Here is an 18,191-nt window from a genome sequence, read left to right on the forward strand (position 1 = left end):
GTTGCGGTCTGGTACCAGCGACAACCCCTATCCTGGATGTCTTTGTTAAAGTTACAAAGCATTCTGGCCTATATCGTTTCATTTGATATTCAACAAACATCTAGTGAAGAAAGTACTAGTTCCGTTTTACAGATAAGAAAACTGAGTCTCAGAGAAGAGAAGTGACCTGCTCACAGTGTAAGACGAAGCAGTGTCAGAGCCGAGACTTGAACCCAGATCTCTGAACTGTAGGTCCAGGTCTATTTGGCGCCGCAACACCTGGCCACTCCAGTCCTAAGAGGTTCTTCGGCTCCAAGGGATCCTTGGGGATCCCATTGGGAGAGATGAGGAGCTCTATCTCCAGGGCCCTTCTCGCCAGGGACCTGCTGTCCCCGGAGTGGGTGGAGGGAAGGAGGGACGAGGGGGCGGGGAGATCCGGGGCTGCCCCGCAGCAGACCCCTCCTCCCCGCGGACCCTCCCCCTGGCCATAAAGCCGCTGCCCCGGCTGCAGCCCCACTCCCGCTGCTGGCCCCGCGCTCAGTCGGGCCCCCGGTCCGGATTCTGCCGGACTATGGCGGCGCTCGGGGCGCTGGCTACGAAGTTGTGGTGCATCCGGCGTCTGCTGGTGCTGGTGGCCACTCCGCTGGTGCTGCTGCCCATCCCCTTCAGTCTCCCGCCCCAGGTAACGCCGGTCCCCAAGCCCAGCTCCAGCCCGGGGCGCCAGAGCCTGAGTGCGTTCTGCCTGTCACCTACACAGGTGGCCCAACTTGCGTGTCCCTTCCCCGCGGGAAGCTTCGCCCCCGGCCCAGATCGAGAGCGCCAGACCCGCGGGCGAGCCGCCTCTCTCCCCCGCTGCTCAGGGTGCCCTCTCCAGAGTCCTCCCCCTTCCCGGTTCCTGCCCTCCCCATTGGGGAATCCCAGTACCGGCTACCGCGGGAGAACGTATACCTTTCTCTTCGACGATTTCCCCCATGCTCTTCTGTCAGTCAGTCAGTCAGTCAGTCAGTCAGTCAGTCAGTCAGTCAGCCTGTCTGTCTGTCTGCCTGTCTGTCTCTTTATCTTTCTGTCTTCTTGACATCTCTCTCCTCAGGTCTCTTATCAGGCTCTGACGTCTCCACAACCAAGGAGGTCTCTGGGTCTGGGTTTACTTTGTGGAGTTCTGGGGGAATCCTGGAACCTTGATGGGAGGTGAGGGTTTGGGGCTGTGGAAAAAGTGTTCTGCTGCGAAAGGTTCTTCTGGACAGATTTTCTTTAATGGGAAAGAGCCTCGGATTGATTGGGAGTCAGGAGAGCTGGGTTCTAGTCCCAGCTCTGCCTCTAATTATAGTTGTATGACCTTGGGCACTTCCCCTCCCTGGGCCTGTTTCCCCATTTATGAAATGAGGTTGTTGGACTAGGTGATCTTTAAAGACTTTTCCAGCTCTGATATAATCTGATTTCAGATCCCTTTCTTGTGCCCTGCCAACCCAGCTCCCACCTGCTGTGGGAAAATTACTCTCCTTACTCCTCTCCTTCCCAACTCAATGCCATGTCATATACTATTATTGGTTCCACTTGATAGGTCCTTTCACCTTCAGCTTCCCTTGCCCCCTGAAGAAATAACCCCCTGATCACACTAGTTTCCAGGGGTTCCTCCCACTCTATTCCATCAGTACCTCCCTCCAGTGCCCAGGGTTCACCCACCTAAACTTTCCTGGGAATGGAGTGCCTGTCTTCCCACATTTGGACTAACTAACCCCCAATTCTGTCTCCTTCCCTCTCTTCACATTTGAGTCTATTGTCTCCTAAGCCAACACCGCATTTAGACATCTTTGGACTTCAAAGTCAGAAACCACAGCACTCTTGTCTTCTGACTCCCATTTCCATCTTCTTGGTCCTCCTTGCTTCCCTGGAACAGATTTATTTGGATCCCAAAGGGATAGACTGACTTCCAGAGCTGGCTTAAAGACCACTATTTGGGAATGGCAAGGGGACTCTTGCTTGTCTGGGGAGATGCATTACAAATGCATATGTAAGTGGATTCAGGAGTGCCTCAGCAGAAGAAATTCCCCTTTGACTCTGTTGGGGGCTTGGAATGATACATAAGGAAAACAAAAATGAACAGACTTTATAAGACACCAGCGTTTTAACAGGGGCTTGTCTCATACTCAACAGCTGTGAGCAAATCATCTCACCTCTCTGAACCTCGGTTTTCTTATATGTAAAATGGTCATGACAATACTTGCAAAGAGAAAGAGCACAGAGTTGGGAAGACCAGGTCAAAGACTCACATCTGACACTTTCTGTCCAATTGTCCCTAGATGAGTCTTTTCATCTCTCCATGTCCCAGGCAACCAAGACTATAAATTATAGAATTGTCACTAATCTTTATTGGTGGAGGGAGCTCAGCAAGCAGGAACCCTCTGATACCAGTGAAATGACAGGTCTGGATCTCTGATTACCTTCCCCCCAACCCCCCACTCTAACAGCTCATCTTACAGAATTGTTGTGAGGAAAGCACTTTATAAAATGGGAAGAACTATTCAAAGGTGATCTAACATTTACCTCTGGGAAGCCATAAACACCATTTAAGCAGATAAGCTGAGTCCACTCACACTTTTTGCTTCAGTTCCTCATGGGGAAGAAAGACAATTGTTTTGAGTTCCAGAGCCTTTTATTTTCTCCACTAATGAATGAAGGGTGCAACTGAAAAATAAGTAGGCAGAATATTCAGAAAGGATTGATATAATACGTCTCAGTAATTTGCAGTACAGATAATCAATACATGGATGTTTTTTTTTTAAAGCAGATTTTCTTCTTTTCTCCTTTGTCCCTCTCCTCTCCTCCCCCTCCCTCTCCTTGTTTCCCTTGTCCTCTACTCTTCTCTTTTATTTCTCCTTTCTTATCCATTGTTCTTTTCTTTCTTCTCTTTTCTCTCCTCACTTCCCTCTCCTTCCTCTTCTAGTCTTCTCTATTTTTTTCTCTCCTTTCCTCTCACTTCTCTCTTCCTTCCTCTCCTCTCTTCATTTCTTCTCTCCTCCACTCCTCTCTTCCTCTTTCTTTCACTCCTCTTCTTTCTCTTCCTCTCTCTTCTCTCTCTTCCTTTCCTCTTATCTTTCTTTCTTCTTCTCCTCCTCCCTTCTTTTCTTCTTTCTGCCACTCCCCTACCCCTCCCCTCCTCAACTCCTCTCTCCTCTTCTCTCTCTGTCCCCTTTCTCTCCTCTTCTACTCCTCTCTTCCTCTTTCCTCCAGTTCTCTCTCTATCTTCCTCTTATCTCTTTTCCTTTTTTCTTCCCCTCTCCATTTCTCCTCTTTTCAACCTCTCTTCTCTTCTGATCTCTTCTCTCTGATCTCTTCTCTCCCTTCCTATCCACTACTCCTATCCCCCCACTTTTCTCCTTTCCTCCTCTCTTGTCTTTCATCCTCTCCTCTCTATCCCTCCTTCTCTCCTCTCCTGTACTCTTCTCTCCCTCTCCACTCTCTTCCCTTCTCTTCTCTCTGCCTTCCACTTTCTCTCTTTTCTCTTCCTCTCTTCTCTCCTCTCTACTTTCCTACTCTTCTCCTTTCCACTCCTCCTCTCCCTTCCTGTACTCCTCTCCCCTTTCTTCTCTCCTCCATTCTTCTTTTCCTCTTTCTCCCTTTCATTTCTTCTCTTTACTCTCTCACTTTCTTTTCCTCCCCCTACACTGTTTCAACCCAATCCCATCAAAGTAGTACTTTTCATTCCAAAGTTATGAAGATGGAAGCATTAAGCATTATTTTTTAAAGTCCCCATTTTTAAGACAAGAGAAGAGGCCTGGAGAGGAGTTTGTCTTCTCCCAGGTTAAGATGCACAATCTACGCAGAATTTAAGGAACCAATTGGCTCCATATGAAAGGATAGAATTACCTGAAGTCCGAGACTATACCTTAATATTTTTCAACATTAATTTCAAAAATATCCATCAAGAACCTACAATACAGAGTATTCAGGCAGCTAGGTGGTACAGTGGGTAGAGTGCCAGGCTTGGATACAGGAAGACTCATCTTCCTGAGTTCAAATCTGGACTCAGACACTGTTTGCCTCAGTTTCTTCATCTGTAAAATGATGTGGAGAAGAAAATGGCAAAGCACTCCATTATCTTTATTAAGAAAATCCCAAATGAGGTCACAGAGAATCAAATGCGACTGAATAACAACTCAACAACAACAACAAATACTGAAGTCTTGGTATGTTTTTTTTTTAAAGTCTGAAATTGCACTAGGACCTTGGTGTATAAGTACTGGGCTAGCTGTTATGAGAGATACAAGATATGCTGTGTTTCTTGCCTTTGAGGAACTCATAGGCATTATTTTTACTTGGGGGAGGGAGTTGGGACAAGGAGGGATAGATCTATGTACGTGTGTGTGTGTGTGTGTGTGTGTGTTTAGTGCTCTGAACTTGTCATTACATTGGCATGTAGGTAACTCTTCTGTACCTTATAGTCTTAGAGAGTTGTCCCAGGCACTGAAAGTTTAAATGAAGTTTAAATGACTTGCTCATGGTCACACAGCTAGTATATTCCAGAGGTAGGATCTGAACCCAGGTTATCCCTAAGTCAAGAGTTTCTATCTGCTATCACACATACTTATACCAACAAATCAGATAGAAATTAGACCATGATAAACAGGTGAGCAGAGTATAAAGTGCTATGAGTTCAAAGGAGATACAGAGCCCTTCTGGTTTGGGGCACCTGGGAAGGTTGATAGTTTATTCAGATGTCACTTGGGGTGTCTAGAGGGAAAAGTGAGTCAAGCAAGTGTTTCCTGAAGGCCTCCTCTATGTACCTTCTCGTGCAAGGCTAAATTGTGGGCAGTACAGAGAAAGAGAAGACAGTCGCTTCCCTCAGGGTATTTGCAATCTCGGTGGTAAGACAAGATAGATACTTGGGAAATAGCGAAAAGATTCTAGATTGGTTATAACTAATTAAATTAGAAAGCACAGACTCCAAGTACAGTGAAGGGAGAGGAAGAAAAATGTGGGCTGGGATGGTCAGGAAAGCTTCATGAAGAAGGTGGTGGCCATTGGCCCCTCTACGCAACTGCCAAATAGGATTTCCTTAAGCGCAGGTTTGACCTTGTCAGTCTGCTCATCAGACTTAAGTAGCTCCCTATTGCTTTGGGAAAGAAGAGTCCTATAAAATCCTTTGTTTGGCTTCTAAAGCCAATCTGGCCACAACCTACCTTTTCAGCCACAATGCTTTCCCTTACTCTACAATCCAACCAAACTGACCTTTGTGTTCTTCACACACAACACTACATCCCCCATTTCAGTGCCTTTGCTTTGGCAGTCTCCCATGCACTTCTTTCCCTCCACTTCCTAGAATCCTTTACTTTTCTTCAAGGCACAGTTCAGTAAAGTGGTGCTTCCTAAATGGTACAGGAAGCCTTTTCTGATTCCCTCTGTCCCCCTTCTCCCATCCAGCTATCACTACCTTCCTTCCCCAAGCTCTCTTGTATTCACTCTATCTATTCTTCTATATGTATATATTATCTCTTCTGATAGATTATAAACTTTTTGAGGGCAGGTGCTACTTTGATTTTGCCTTTGTATCTGCAGTACCTAGCACAATGCCAGGCACATAAGCACTGAATAAATGCTTATTGATTGATTGAAGGATTTTGATTGATAGGCTCTATATGGGTGATGTCTACAGAACCAAAGAGAAGTCAAGATGATGGAAAGAAGGTGGCCCAGGCTTGAGAGTGGAGCTCACGGGGCCGCTCTTCTTGGGACACAGCTATGATAGTGGTGGAAAACCCCCCCACACAACTTTAGGGGTCATAGGTACCAGGTTCAAATCTTGACGCTGCTACTGATTCTCTGGATGGCTTTGGGTAAGTCATTTTCCCTTCTTGAGCTTCAGTTTCTTCACCTGTAGAACGAAACTAATGATACTTGCTTTGCTAACTTCACAAAAGTTATCGTACAAGGAATGAAGGAGAAAATAGGCACCAAAGTGCCTGAACAAACAAAACTATCCTGGAGATGTATGAGGCCATGGTGTCAGAAAAGGTGCTGGGTTTGGCACCAGATGACTTGGGTTCCAACCCTGATTCTGTTATTACTCATGTGGTCGTGTCACTTCCCTGAGCCTCAGTTTCTTTATCTGTAAAATGAAGGGCTAGAGCAAGCAATTTTCATCAGGAGTCTATGAACTTGGTTTTAAAAAATATTTTCATAATGATATTTCAATACATTTTTTCTTTTTTAATCCTAAGTATTTAATTTTACTCATTTAAAAGACATTATTCTGAGAAAGGGTCCATGGGCCTCATCTGATTGCTGAAGGGGTCCACGACACACACACACACACACACACACACACACACACACACACACAACTTAAGAAGCCCTCTTAGATCTTGGTTAATTCCAACGTGCCAAGGTTGTAGACTCCTGAATCCATACACAAGGAGTGAATCTCATTTTTGACAAATCTCTCTGTACTCAAACTTGGGATGGTCATGAGTCTACAAAACGATCCTCCCAACCTCCCATCCTACCAGGGGCATTTACTAGTGAGTGCCTTTTAGGCAATGTCAGGTATACCACATTGTCCACTGCCATTCAAAGAATAATCATAGCAATAGCTCAAGTTTTTATGCTCACCTACAGGTAACAAAACACTGTCCTCACGTCTTCCTTAAATGTAGATTAGATCATATCACATACCCTTGCCCCCTCACTAACCTCCAGTGGCTCCCTATTACTTCCAGGATCAAATATAAAATCCTTTGTTTGGTTTTAAAGTCCTCCACAACCTGGTCCCTTCCTACCTTTCCTGTCTTCTTATACCTTAGCTCCTACTATGTACTCTGTGATCCAGTGACATTGACCTTACTGTTACTTGAACAAGACACTCCATCTGATTCTAGGCATTGACATGGTCTCCCTCCCCTTCTCTGCCTCTGGCTTAAGTCCCACTTTCTGCAATAAAACTTTCCTGATCTCCCTTAAGTCTAGTGCCTTGTCTCTGAGATTATTTCCAGTGTATCTTGTATGTGTCTTGTTTGCTCATGGTAGATTGCATTAGACTGTGAGCTCCTTGAGAACAGGGATGTTTCCCCTCCTTTTTGTGTATCCCCAGTGCTTAGCACAGTGCCTAGTACATAGAAGGTGCTTAATAAACACTCATTGCTGACCGACTGATCCCCCGAGGTTGTTACAAAGGTATATTGTTCCTGTTTTACAAAGGAGGAAATAGATTCACAGAGGGGGATTTGACTTGCCCAAGGTCACTTGGCAGAGCTAAGGCTAGTTGATGTTGAATGTAATTGACTGTCTCTCTTAGACAGTAGCCTAAGCTGGAAACATAAATAGGTTCAGAGAAATCCCCAGATGACAAGCCTCAGCGAGGCCACTGAAGGGAAGTTTAGGATATGTTACGAAAGCTTTTGAGGTAGGTGGCACTGAGGGCAGCTCTACCTTCCTGTACCCTGCCGCCCCCTGCCCCAGCAGTCCCACCACAGACAGAACTCAGGACTATGAGAGCAGAGACTGACCCAGGGGGAACAATTCTTACATTATGTCCTAGCTTGGGAATGTTGTCAGCAGGGATGGAGAGAGAGTGGGATGCCGAGTTGGAATGCTGAGATCACAAGTTTCCATCTCACCAGGAGAGCCTGCTTTCATTACAAAGAGTGCCTTAACTCTGCCTGGAAGGGGTGAAGCCAGTTCGGCTGGAGGGTAGAGTGTGTGATAGGAGTGTGTGATGTGAAGCACTTGTAAGCCTGGGAAATTCTGGAAGATATGAGTTGGGGAATTGGCCTTGGGTGGATAATAAGATCAAGTAAATTACACCCTTGCAAATAAGGAACCCAAGTTTACCAGCCTGCATTTCCAAAGCAGCTTAATTGCCCTCTAGAAAATCCACAGAGAGCAAAATAACTCAAACTGAATATCTTTATTACGAGTCTGGCTGAGTCATGTATTTGTCAGAGGTGTATGGGCAGCTCTAGGTGATATAGTGGATAGAGTGCTGGGCCTGGAGTTGGGAAGACCTGAGTTCAAATTTGACATCAGATGCCAGCAATGTGACTGGGACAAATAGTCTAATCTCAGTCTCCCTCAGTTTCCTCATCTGTAAAATGGAGCTAAAAATGGTACCTACTTCCCAGGGTTGCTGTGAGGATCAAATAAGATAATATTTGTAAAGCACTTAGCACAGCGTCCAGCACATAGTAGGTGCTTTATAAATGCTGGTTGCCTTCCTAGAGAGATAAGGGTATGCTGTAGTAGGAAGAAGGCTGAGCCTGAGTTTGAATCCTGACTTTGTCACTTATAGGCAGGGGTCCTTTGGAAATCTAAGCCACCTTCCTGGTTCTCAGTTTTCTCCGCTACAAAGTGGGCCCAATGATACTTGTACTGCCTATCTCAGGGTTGTGAGGAAAGTGTTTTGTAAATTGTAAAGTGCCTTTGCAGAGGCCATGTAGTACAATGGAAAGAGCGCTAGATGTGAAGTGAGAGGACCTGGGTTCAAAACCAGCCACTGTCGCTTAGGACTCATGTGATCTTGGGGATATGACTTAACTTCTTGAGACTTCAGTTTCCTTATCTGCAAAACAAAGGCGTTAGACTAAATGATGTCTGAGTTCCCTTCAAGCTCTTAAATCTACAATCGTATGGTCCGACGCTATAGAAATCTGCTGGGATTATCACAGATAAATTGCTACTTATGGCAGCTCTGAGGCTTAAAACAATAGGGGAAGGCAGGATTCCCCCTTTAACGGGGCTGACGGATCCATACAGTGGTAGGCTTTTCTTTCCATGCTAAATTGTTTATGGGACAAGAGGATGGACAAGGACAAGGGTCTTAGAGGGTCATGGTGTCAGAAGAGAGGTAGGTTTGAAACCCAACTCCAACACTTACCGGCTGTGTGACCATGGGTAACTTACACTGCCTCTCTAAGGCTCCACTTCCCTGTTCATAAAATGCGTCATAGGATTTAGAGCTTCAGGAGACCTCAGCGGTGGTGCAGAGGACCTTCTTATCTAGCAGGTGAAGAAAGCGCTGCCCAAAGAGGGTCACAGCTGGTCCAAGGCCCCACAGATGCTCACTGAGCTACGGACGTCTGGTCTTCCCTCTGACTGTAGATCTGGCCCTCTTTGGGGCTGAGGATAACATCCTTAGTGCAGTGCTCGGCACATAGTAGGTGTTTAATAAATGTTTATTGACTTGCTCTGCCATTGTCTAATGGTTGTAGGGGTAAAGGATCAGGATTCAAGTCCTCACTCTGTTTCTGACCCCCTGTACCATCTTAGGCAATCCATGTCCTTTCTCTGGCCCTCAGTTTCTCCATCTTTAAAATAAGAGAGTTGACAATTCTTGGTAAATTAGATTACAACACAAAGCATGTGATCCTACCAAAAAAAAGTTGGGAAGGAGGAGTTGAACTAAAACGATCTCAGAGATCCCTTCCCAGCTCTCAATCTTGTGATCTTACTTCTTAGAGCATTTTACAAACACTAATATACTAAACACTCATAGTGTGTTGAGGGGCACATCATAGGATTACAGGTCTCAAGACGGAAGGGACCTCATAAGCCATCCAGTCCAATGCCTTCATATTACAGATGGAGAAACTGAGGCCCAGGGAAGTCAAGGGATTTGCCCAAGGTCTCAAGTGTTGTAGGCATTCAAGGCAGGAGTCAAACCCTGGTCTTCTGGCCTTTTCCACAGCACTATATCATTACTATTGTTGTAATTACATTTGGAGACTGTTTATTAGAAAAAAGATCATTTGAGACCATCTTCAGATATTCTCTTCTTTGGTGGAATCACTCCCAGGTTGAAAGCTTCTGGGACTGGTCCTCTCCCAGTTCTGTGTTTTGGCAGTGAGGTGGTTTGGGACTCTCATTCTCTCTTTCTGTGCAAACAGAAAAAAAAAGTCTGGCCTTAGCCCCAGGCTGCTGGGGGACTGGGCTCGAGGTAGACTGGGGGAAGGGAGGGCAGAAGCTGGCAACCCTAGGACTGCAATAGAAGAAGGTGCTAGGGGAGGTGGGGTGTAGAATTGTGTGTCCTGGCGCAGAGCGAGCTTGGGAGCTAGAATGGCAATGGGTTGGGGTGGGGGAAGGGAAGAAGTCCACGGAGGGGGGGCTTGGCAGGCCTGCGTGGGAGTTCAAGATCTGAATAGCAGAGGGTGCATAGTTTAGGATGCACGAGGCATGATCAGCACCACAAGTGAGAACGGGAGGGGGAGAAACCCACGGGGCTCCCTCCCACCATCCTTCCATCTTGAATGGGAGAAAGAAGTGCCAAGGCCAATGGGACTCATGGAAGCTGAACTTTGTTCAGCTGCCATGCCTTAGAGCTCTCTGCATTTCCTAAACATGGTGTTTACTTGGCGTATTGCAGAAATAGAATCACTGGGGCCACCAGTATCCAACTGCCAATAAGGAACCAAGAATGTTAGTAAGCTTCTTGAGAGCAGGGCCTGTGTCATTTTTGTCTTTGTGTGTGTGTGTGTGTGTGTGTGTGTGTGTATATATATATCTCAGGCCCCAGCACAGTGGCAGGTAGATAGTCGGTGCTTAATAAATGCTTATTGATTGATCGATTATCTGTTAGCCTTGGGTAGTGGGAAGCATCCTGGATTTGGAGGAGAACCTCGTACTGGTCCTGGCTCTGCTATCTGCTATAACAGGGCTAGCCACGCTTTCTCTTTTCATGTGACCTTGGGCATGTTGCTTCATCTCTCTTGGCCTCTGCCCCCTCCTTTATAAAATGAGGGGGTTGGACCAGAGCAAGAGTTCTTAACCAGGGAGTGTGGATAGATTTTGGAGATCTGTGAACTTGGAAGGGAAAAAAATAACATCTATATTTTCACTGACCTACTATAGAAATTTAGCATTTCTTTCCATTTTGAATGAAACAGCAATAACAAAAACAAACCAAGCATGTTCTGAGAAGGGATCCCTAGGCTTCCCCAGACTACCAAAGGGATTCCTGACACAATAAAGGTTAAGAAGCCTTGGACTAAAGTATCCAGCTCTAACGTCCTATGGCAATTAATGGTTAGATAGGTGAATGCATTGGTGAACCACAGTATTAACATACATAGAAACAGATCCTGTTTCTTCTACTTGGATTCTTTTATGTTCAAACCACAGTATTAACATGCATAGAAACAGATCCTGCCTCTTCTATTTGGATTCTTTAACACTCAAATGCAAAACTAGGGAAGGGTAACTGGGGCCTTATGCCAGGGCACTGAAATTTAGAGGGTGCTGTTTGTACTTGCAGTCCTTCAGAAGTATATAAACAACCAAGTTTAGTGCCTAATGCCAAGAATAAGAGGATAAATTAGGAGGCTGCTATATGGCATACTCCCTCCTCCATATAGCCCCAACCATTTGTTCCTGTTTTCCATTCCCCGCTCCCCCCACTTTGAAATAGGCTCCTCAGTGGTGACTGCACAGTGACACTCCCTCATGGTGGATCAATTTGTCTTTAAAAATTGATTTAAGTGGATAGAGCACTGGTCCTGGAGTCAGGAGGACCGGAGTTCAAATCTGATCTCAGACACTTACTAGCTATATGACCCTGGGCAAGTCACTTACCCCTGATTGCCTTAAAAAAATTGATTTAAGGGCATATTTTGGGCTACTTGTCCTAGGTGCAAAAATTTGTTCATTATAGCTCCCTGGGAGACCTTGCTTCTAGTCCTGATTTAGGCTTTAACTTGTTATGTAAGCTTAGGTGAATAACTTCCTTTTGTATACGGACCTTCATTTTCCCATCTATAAAATTGGAAAGTTGAGGTAAATCATCTTGAAGGTCCCTTTCACCCTGGACATCTGATGATTCTAAGTCAGAGTCTATTTAGGTCAAAGGCTTAACCTCGATCTGATCAAAATCAGACCTGTGCTTCCAGGAGAGGGTTTGGTAGCTCAGTCCCACACCCAGTCGCAAAGCCACCTTTGGGTGTGAGTTCTCCAGCCTGCTTCTGCTTTCTCCTTTTTCACACTGAGTTTTATCATTTGGGACCCTAGGCAAATCACTTTCCTTGTCTGGGCTTCAGTTTCCTCCTCAGAAAGGCAGGAACTAAATGATCTCCATGCGCTCTGACACTCCATGTTCTAAGATATGGACTTATTGGTGTTGGGATAGAAAATAGCGGGGTTTGTTCTTGTTGTTAGTAACATGTGTTTCACAATGGACCCTTTGACTCCAGCTCTGATGGAACCCCATGTCCTGCTGGGGATGAAAACTAAAATAACTTCCCCGGGGATCAGAGTACATTGAGTTGGATTTATCTCCTGCTATCCCTTAGGTCCTAGAGCTCTCAGCTCCATACTGAGCTTATTTAACAGAATGTTAGAGGTTAGAGAACAGTTTGGAGGAAGCCCCTTCTTTTAAACAAATGGGTAGCCCGAAGACAGGGAGAGACTTGTCCAAAGTCACTCAGTGGAATGCAGAGCAAGGCTTAAAGTCAGGTTGCCTGATTCCCTATCCTGGCCTCTTTCCCCTTTGCAGAGATGTTGGTTTCAGCCACAAAACTCTTGTAATTGAGAAATGTTTGACAAAATAAATAAAAATACAATATAATATAATGTTAATTTGTGATTTTTCAAGTCAATATATCCCCTCCAACAGAAATCGTTTCTATTTGAGTTTGATACTACTGCCCACAGAATAGTGTCCTTTCTTCCTAGTAAATGGTTATCTAAGTAAATGGAGCCTAATTTTTATCACTAGATGTCCCCAACATACCCAAACTGATGAAAAAACCCCTATTCATCCTAATTCCTGTACATGACTGTCTCAAATTCAATCAGATACTGGGCATGGACTGGCACTCAGTCTTCTACTCAACTATATGGGAAAAACAAAAACATATAAAAAAATCTCTGCCCTCGGGGAGCTCCCTCTCTAGCTGGAAAGATAATGTTTACCCACAAAACAATTAGAATTGTGATATAAGGTGGAATAACACCATTTACTTGTTAAACCCACAAGGTACAATGGAAAGAACACTCATTCTCAAGTCAGAGGGCCTGGGTTCAAATGTCACCTTTGGTGTTTGCTCCCTGTGTGACTGGGTAAGTCATTTCATTAGTCTAGATCTGTGAACAAAATGGGTCGGACAAGATAGGCTCCAAGGTTTGTCCCTGCTCCAAGTCTACGGTCCCAAGTTCGGAGGTCTATGTTAGGTGCTAGGGAAGATACAATTTAGAAATGCACAGTAATTGTCTCATGGAATTTATAATTTAGGATCACCGTAAGATACCAAACACAGATGATTCTGTTGTCTTTTGCATATTGTAGTTAAGTGTCAGAGGAGTATTGGGAAGTGGGAGGTCAGAAAAAATTGAACAAAATATCTGTGGCCTAGTGTGGTCACTTTGAAAGTGTGACTGAGCATAGCCTTGAAGGATGAGAAAGGCTTGTGAAGGAAGAATGCAGAGAGGTCAGTCAATAAACATTTATTAAGTACCTACTACCTGCGAGGTGCTTCATAGGATATGGGCTTACCAATGCCAGTGTTTGCTCTTGTTAATAAAATCTGATTCACAATGGACCCTTTTGACTCTGGCTCTGATGGAACCTCATGGCCTGCTGGGGATGAAAACTAAAATAACTCGCCCAGGGGATCAGAGTACATTGAGTTGCATTTATTTCCTGCTGCCCCTTAGGTCCTAGGGCTATCAGCTCCATTCTGAGCCTTAAATAATAGAATATTAGAAGTTAGAGAACAATTTGGTGAAAGCCCCTTCTTTTAAACAAATGGACAATAATCCCCGGGGATACAAAGAAAGGCAAAATACAGTCCTTGCCCTCAAGGAGCGTACAGCCTAATGGGGGAATGGAGAGAACAGAGTGGATAGAAGGATGGAGATGAGAACTAGCCTGTTTGAGGTTGGATAGCAAGGCAGATGATAGAAACACAGGCTGAGGGGAGGTGACCCTGGAGGGCATCTACTAGCTGGCGGGAGAGTTTGTCTCTTTTCACACCAGATCCCTGGGGCCAGGAAGGGAAGGAGCTTCAACCTTCCCAGACTCTGAAAGATACTGTTGAAACTCTTTGCCCCTTGATCTTGACTGCCCTTTCTGGCTGAACAGTTTTTGTTCTGTAGCTCCATGCACTTTCTTAAACAATCCCCTACTTTCTTCATGGGCCCTGGCCAGATGGGTAAATAGACTGGCTTAATTCATGGGGACACCTGACTGTTTAGCAAGTGGCTGCTTGCTGTTTCCACTGCAGGAAGTAAGATCACATTTCATAATCGAGCCAGCAAGACACTATGCACAAAATTGCCTGGGAACATGCTTCGCATCCAGGATTCAATCTGCGGGGATCCGTATGCAGCACACAAAGTCAAGGCCCAGCTATCCGTCAAACAGTGGAATCATAGAATGACTGAGCTAGAAGGGAGGATGTGGAATGTTAGAGCTGGGAGGGATCTCACTCTTTCAACAGAGTGCTCACTTTAGCAAAGATGTGGCCCCTGGCCTCATGGAGTTTACAGTCTAGTACAGGGATAAAACACAAACACGGGTAACTATAATCTACAATATTGCATAATAAAGGTATCAGAAAAATGCAAAACAAATGTTTGTGAGGAACAAGAAAGAAGGTTGTTATTGATTAGGCAAGAATTTCTGAAAGGGGTGGTATCTGAGTTGGGCTTTAAAGAAAGTATAGGAATTCAACAGGGAAAAAAGGGAGGGAGGACATTTCTGGTATTAGGAACAGCCTGAGCAAAGATGTGGAGGTGGGAGATCCTAGTGCACTTTTTGGGGCTGGAGAATGGCTTAGTTTCACTGGACTATAGAATTCAAGGAAAGGCAGAACAGTGACTTGCAATTCTAATGCCTAGTTTGAGCTTGGGGTCAGGGAGACTACTGGGAGAGACTTTTTTTTCGAATATTTTATGTTCTTTCTAATAACTTGTAAATTTTTTTAAACATTCATTTTTAAAAAGTTTTGAGTTACAAATTCTCTCACTCCCTCCTTTCCCTCCCCTCCTCATTGGGAAGACAAGCAATTTGATATAGGTTATACATTTGCAGTCATGTAAGACATTTATATTAGATCAAAAAAAAAAAAACCCAAGTAAAAGAAAGAAAGTTTAAAACAAGGATGCTTCAATCTGCATTCAGACTTCATCAGTTTTTCCTCTGGAGGATGACAGCATTTTTCATCATGATTCTTTTGGAAGTGTCTTAGATCATTGTATTACTGAGATTAGCTAAGTCATTCACAGGTGATCATTGTATGATATTACTGTTACTGTATACAAAATTCTCCTGGTTCTGCTCACTTCATTTTGCATCTGTTCATCTAAGTCAAGGCATCTACTCATCATTTCTTGTAGCACAATAGTATTCCATTACAGTCATATATTACAACTTGTTCGGCCACTCCCTAATTCATGGGCATCCTCTCAATTTCCAGTTCTTTACTATCACAGAAAGACTGCTATAAATATTTTTGTATATGTAGGTCCTTTTCCTTTTTTTAAATCTCTTTGGGATACAGACCTAGTAATGGCATTGTTGGGTCAAAGGGTATGCACAGCTTGATTACCCTTTGGGCTAAATTCCAAATTGCTCTCCAGAATGGTTGGATCAGTTCACAACTCTACACCAACAGTCCATTAGTGTCCCAATTTTCCCACATCCCTTCCAACATTTGTCATTTTCCTTTTCTATCATATTAGCCAACCTGATAGGTATGAGATGGTACCTCAGAGTTGTTTTAATTTGTATTTCTCTAATCAACAATTATTTAGAACATTTTTTCATATAACTATAGATGGCTTTGATTTCTTCATCTGACAACTGCCTGTTCATATCCCTTGACCACTGATCGATTGGGGAATGACTTTTATTCTTATAAATTTGACTCAGTTCTCTATATATTTGAGAAATAAGGCCTTGTAGACACTTGCTATAAAAATTGTTTTCCAGTTTTCTTCTTTCCTTCTAATCTTGGTTGCATTGGTGTTGTTTGAGAAAACACTTGTTAATTTAAAGTAATCAAAATGATCCATTTCATATCCTGTAATTCTCTCTATTTCCTGTTTGGTCATAAAATTCTTCTTTTCTTCATAGATCTGATAGGTAAACTATTACTTGCTCTCCTAATTTTCTTGTAGTATCACCCTTTATGTTTAAATCACATACCCATTTTGATCTTATCTTGGTATACAGTGTGAGATGTTGGTCTAGACCTAGTTTCTTCCAAACTGTTTTCCAGTTTTCCTCTGGGAGAGATCTTAGAAAGCTCAGTGCTAGGAGGGTGGGATCCTGGAGGGGAGGGGAGGGGAGACAGAGGCTCCAAGAACCCCAAGGCTGCTTCTGGAGGGGTTGCCACTGAGGGAGAAATCAAAGGCCAGTCAAGGAGGAGCTCACCTGCAATCCATGAAGGCTTCAGGATCCCACCTTGGCTGGTGTCCACTGACTTTACCTTTATTGAATCACAGGTGGCTTCATGTAAGCAACTCACCGTTGGGTGCAGTTATACCAAGAAAAGGGTGGCTCATTCCACAGAGAGTCTTATCTGTATCTCTGCACTACAGCCAATGACCCCTAGATCCCATAAGAATCACAAAGAATGAAAGGAAGGCAGCAAGGTGGGAGAGGGGTCCAGCAGTGAAGCTGGGGAAGGAGGGGGCAGGGAGAAAGGTATAGCTGAGCACCTGTTTCCCTGGACTCTAGAATTCCTTGAAAACAAGCTTTGGTTGGCCTCTAGACCCAGGACAGTGGTGGTCTAGGGCAGGATGAGGGAGTGGTGATGTTTGGGTCACAAGTATGGAGGACTGAGCAGCGGAAGGAGAATTGTGGGGCTAGGAAGTGTGCCCTCTCTCGGACAGAGCACTTGCCACCCTTCTCTGGTTACAATCAATCAATCAACAAGCATTTATTATAACAGTACCTACCTCCTAGGATTGTTATGAGGATCAGATGAGATAATAACTGTAAAGCTCTTAGCATAGTGCCTGGCACATGGTAAGCACTATATAAATGTTGTTATAATAATTATAATAATAATAAGTATCATTATTTATATATTTTGTGGAAGATGCTGTGCTAAGCACTGGAGATGCAAAAAAATGAAAAATCTCTCAAGGAATTTACAATCTAATGGGAAAGATAATATATATGTAAATGGAAGATACATGCAGTGTAGTTATAGGTATACAGAGGGGGATAATATGGATACATAATACATACATATATAGATATATTTATATATAATAACACGCGCGTGCACACACACACACACTCACACACACACACACAGAATGTTAAGAGTTGCCTAGATTGTGAAGGGACTGGTAAAACAGGGAGAGGAACCCTTGAGCAGGAGAGTAACATGATGAGATCTGCAGAGATATAAAAAATCTACTGAAGTAGAGAGCAAAGGTGGAAAGACTTGTTAAGAGGCTACTGTAGAAGTCTACATCAGGAGTACGGAATCTCTGGCCTTGAGGCCACATATGGCCTTCTCAATCCTTAGGTGGGGCCTTTTGACTGAGTCCAAGTTTTACAGAACAAATCCTTTTATTAAGGAGATTTGTTCTGTGAAGTTTGGATTCAGTCAAAAGGCTGCACCTGAGGACCTAGAGGGCCATATGTGGCCTCCAGGCAACAGGTTCCCCACCCTTAGTTGGTTATAAGGGCTGGCACTAGGCTGATATTGGCTAGAATAGAGGAGATGGATATGAGGGATGTTGGAGTAGTGGAAATGATGGGACCTGGTAACTGATTAGATTGAGAAATGAGGAAGAAGAAAGATGAGCCCAACTTGAATATTAAAAATCATATCATGGAAGAATTAGAAGAGAAACATCAAGAACCTTTCATAGCTATGACTAGAAGGTGATTTCTTGACTAAACAAGAGATAGATGCTATAACAAGAGACAAAGTATGAACAACATTGATGCAACAGAATAAGAAGAGAAGCAATCAACTGGAAAAATATTTATTTCAAATATCTCTGATATCTAGTCTATACAGACAACTAGCAAATATATGAAAAAACCATTTTATGAAAGATAAATGGTCTATGGATATGAACAGATAGTTCTTAAAAGAATTTCAAACTATTAACAACCATGTGGAAGAATGCTCCAAATCACTGATTAGAAGAGAAATTAAAAACCTCTGAGGTTTCACCTTATGCTCAAGAAATTAACAAAGCTGATAAAAGATAGGAATCGGCAATAGTGGGGGGCATTATGGGAAAATGGGCACACTATCAAA

At 43.8% G+C, this 18,191-nt stretch overlaps 1 protein-coding gene across 1 annotated transcript in view; it reads left to right on the top strand.

The window, feature by feature from the left end:
* The first annotated feature begins 500 nt into the window (after window positions 1–500).
* The window catches only part of SLC13A3 (solute carrier family 13 member 3), a 79,213-nt gene continuing 61,522 nt past the window's right edge, over window positions 501–18,191 (top strand). Inside the window, exon 1 of the mRNA XM_036750874.1 lies at window positions 501–661. Within this exon, the coding sequence (XP_036606769.1) occupies window positions 551–661 (111 nt within the window). The 5' untranslated portion in view covers window positions 501–550. The remainder of the gene's footprint in view (window positions 662–18,191) is intronic.

Source organism: Trichosurus vulpecula, chromosome 3 (genome assembly GCF_011100635.1).
Source record: "Trichosurus vulpecula isolate mTriVul1 chromosome 3, mTriVul1.pri, whole genome shotgun sequence".
Taxonomy (NCBI): Eukaryota; Metazoa; Chordata; class Mammalia; order Diprotodontia; family Phalangeridae; genus Trichosurus; species Trichosurus vulpecula.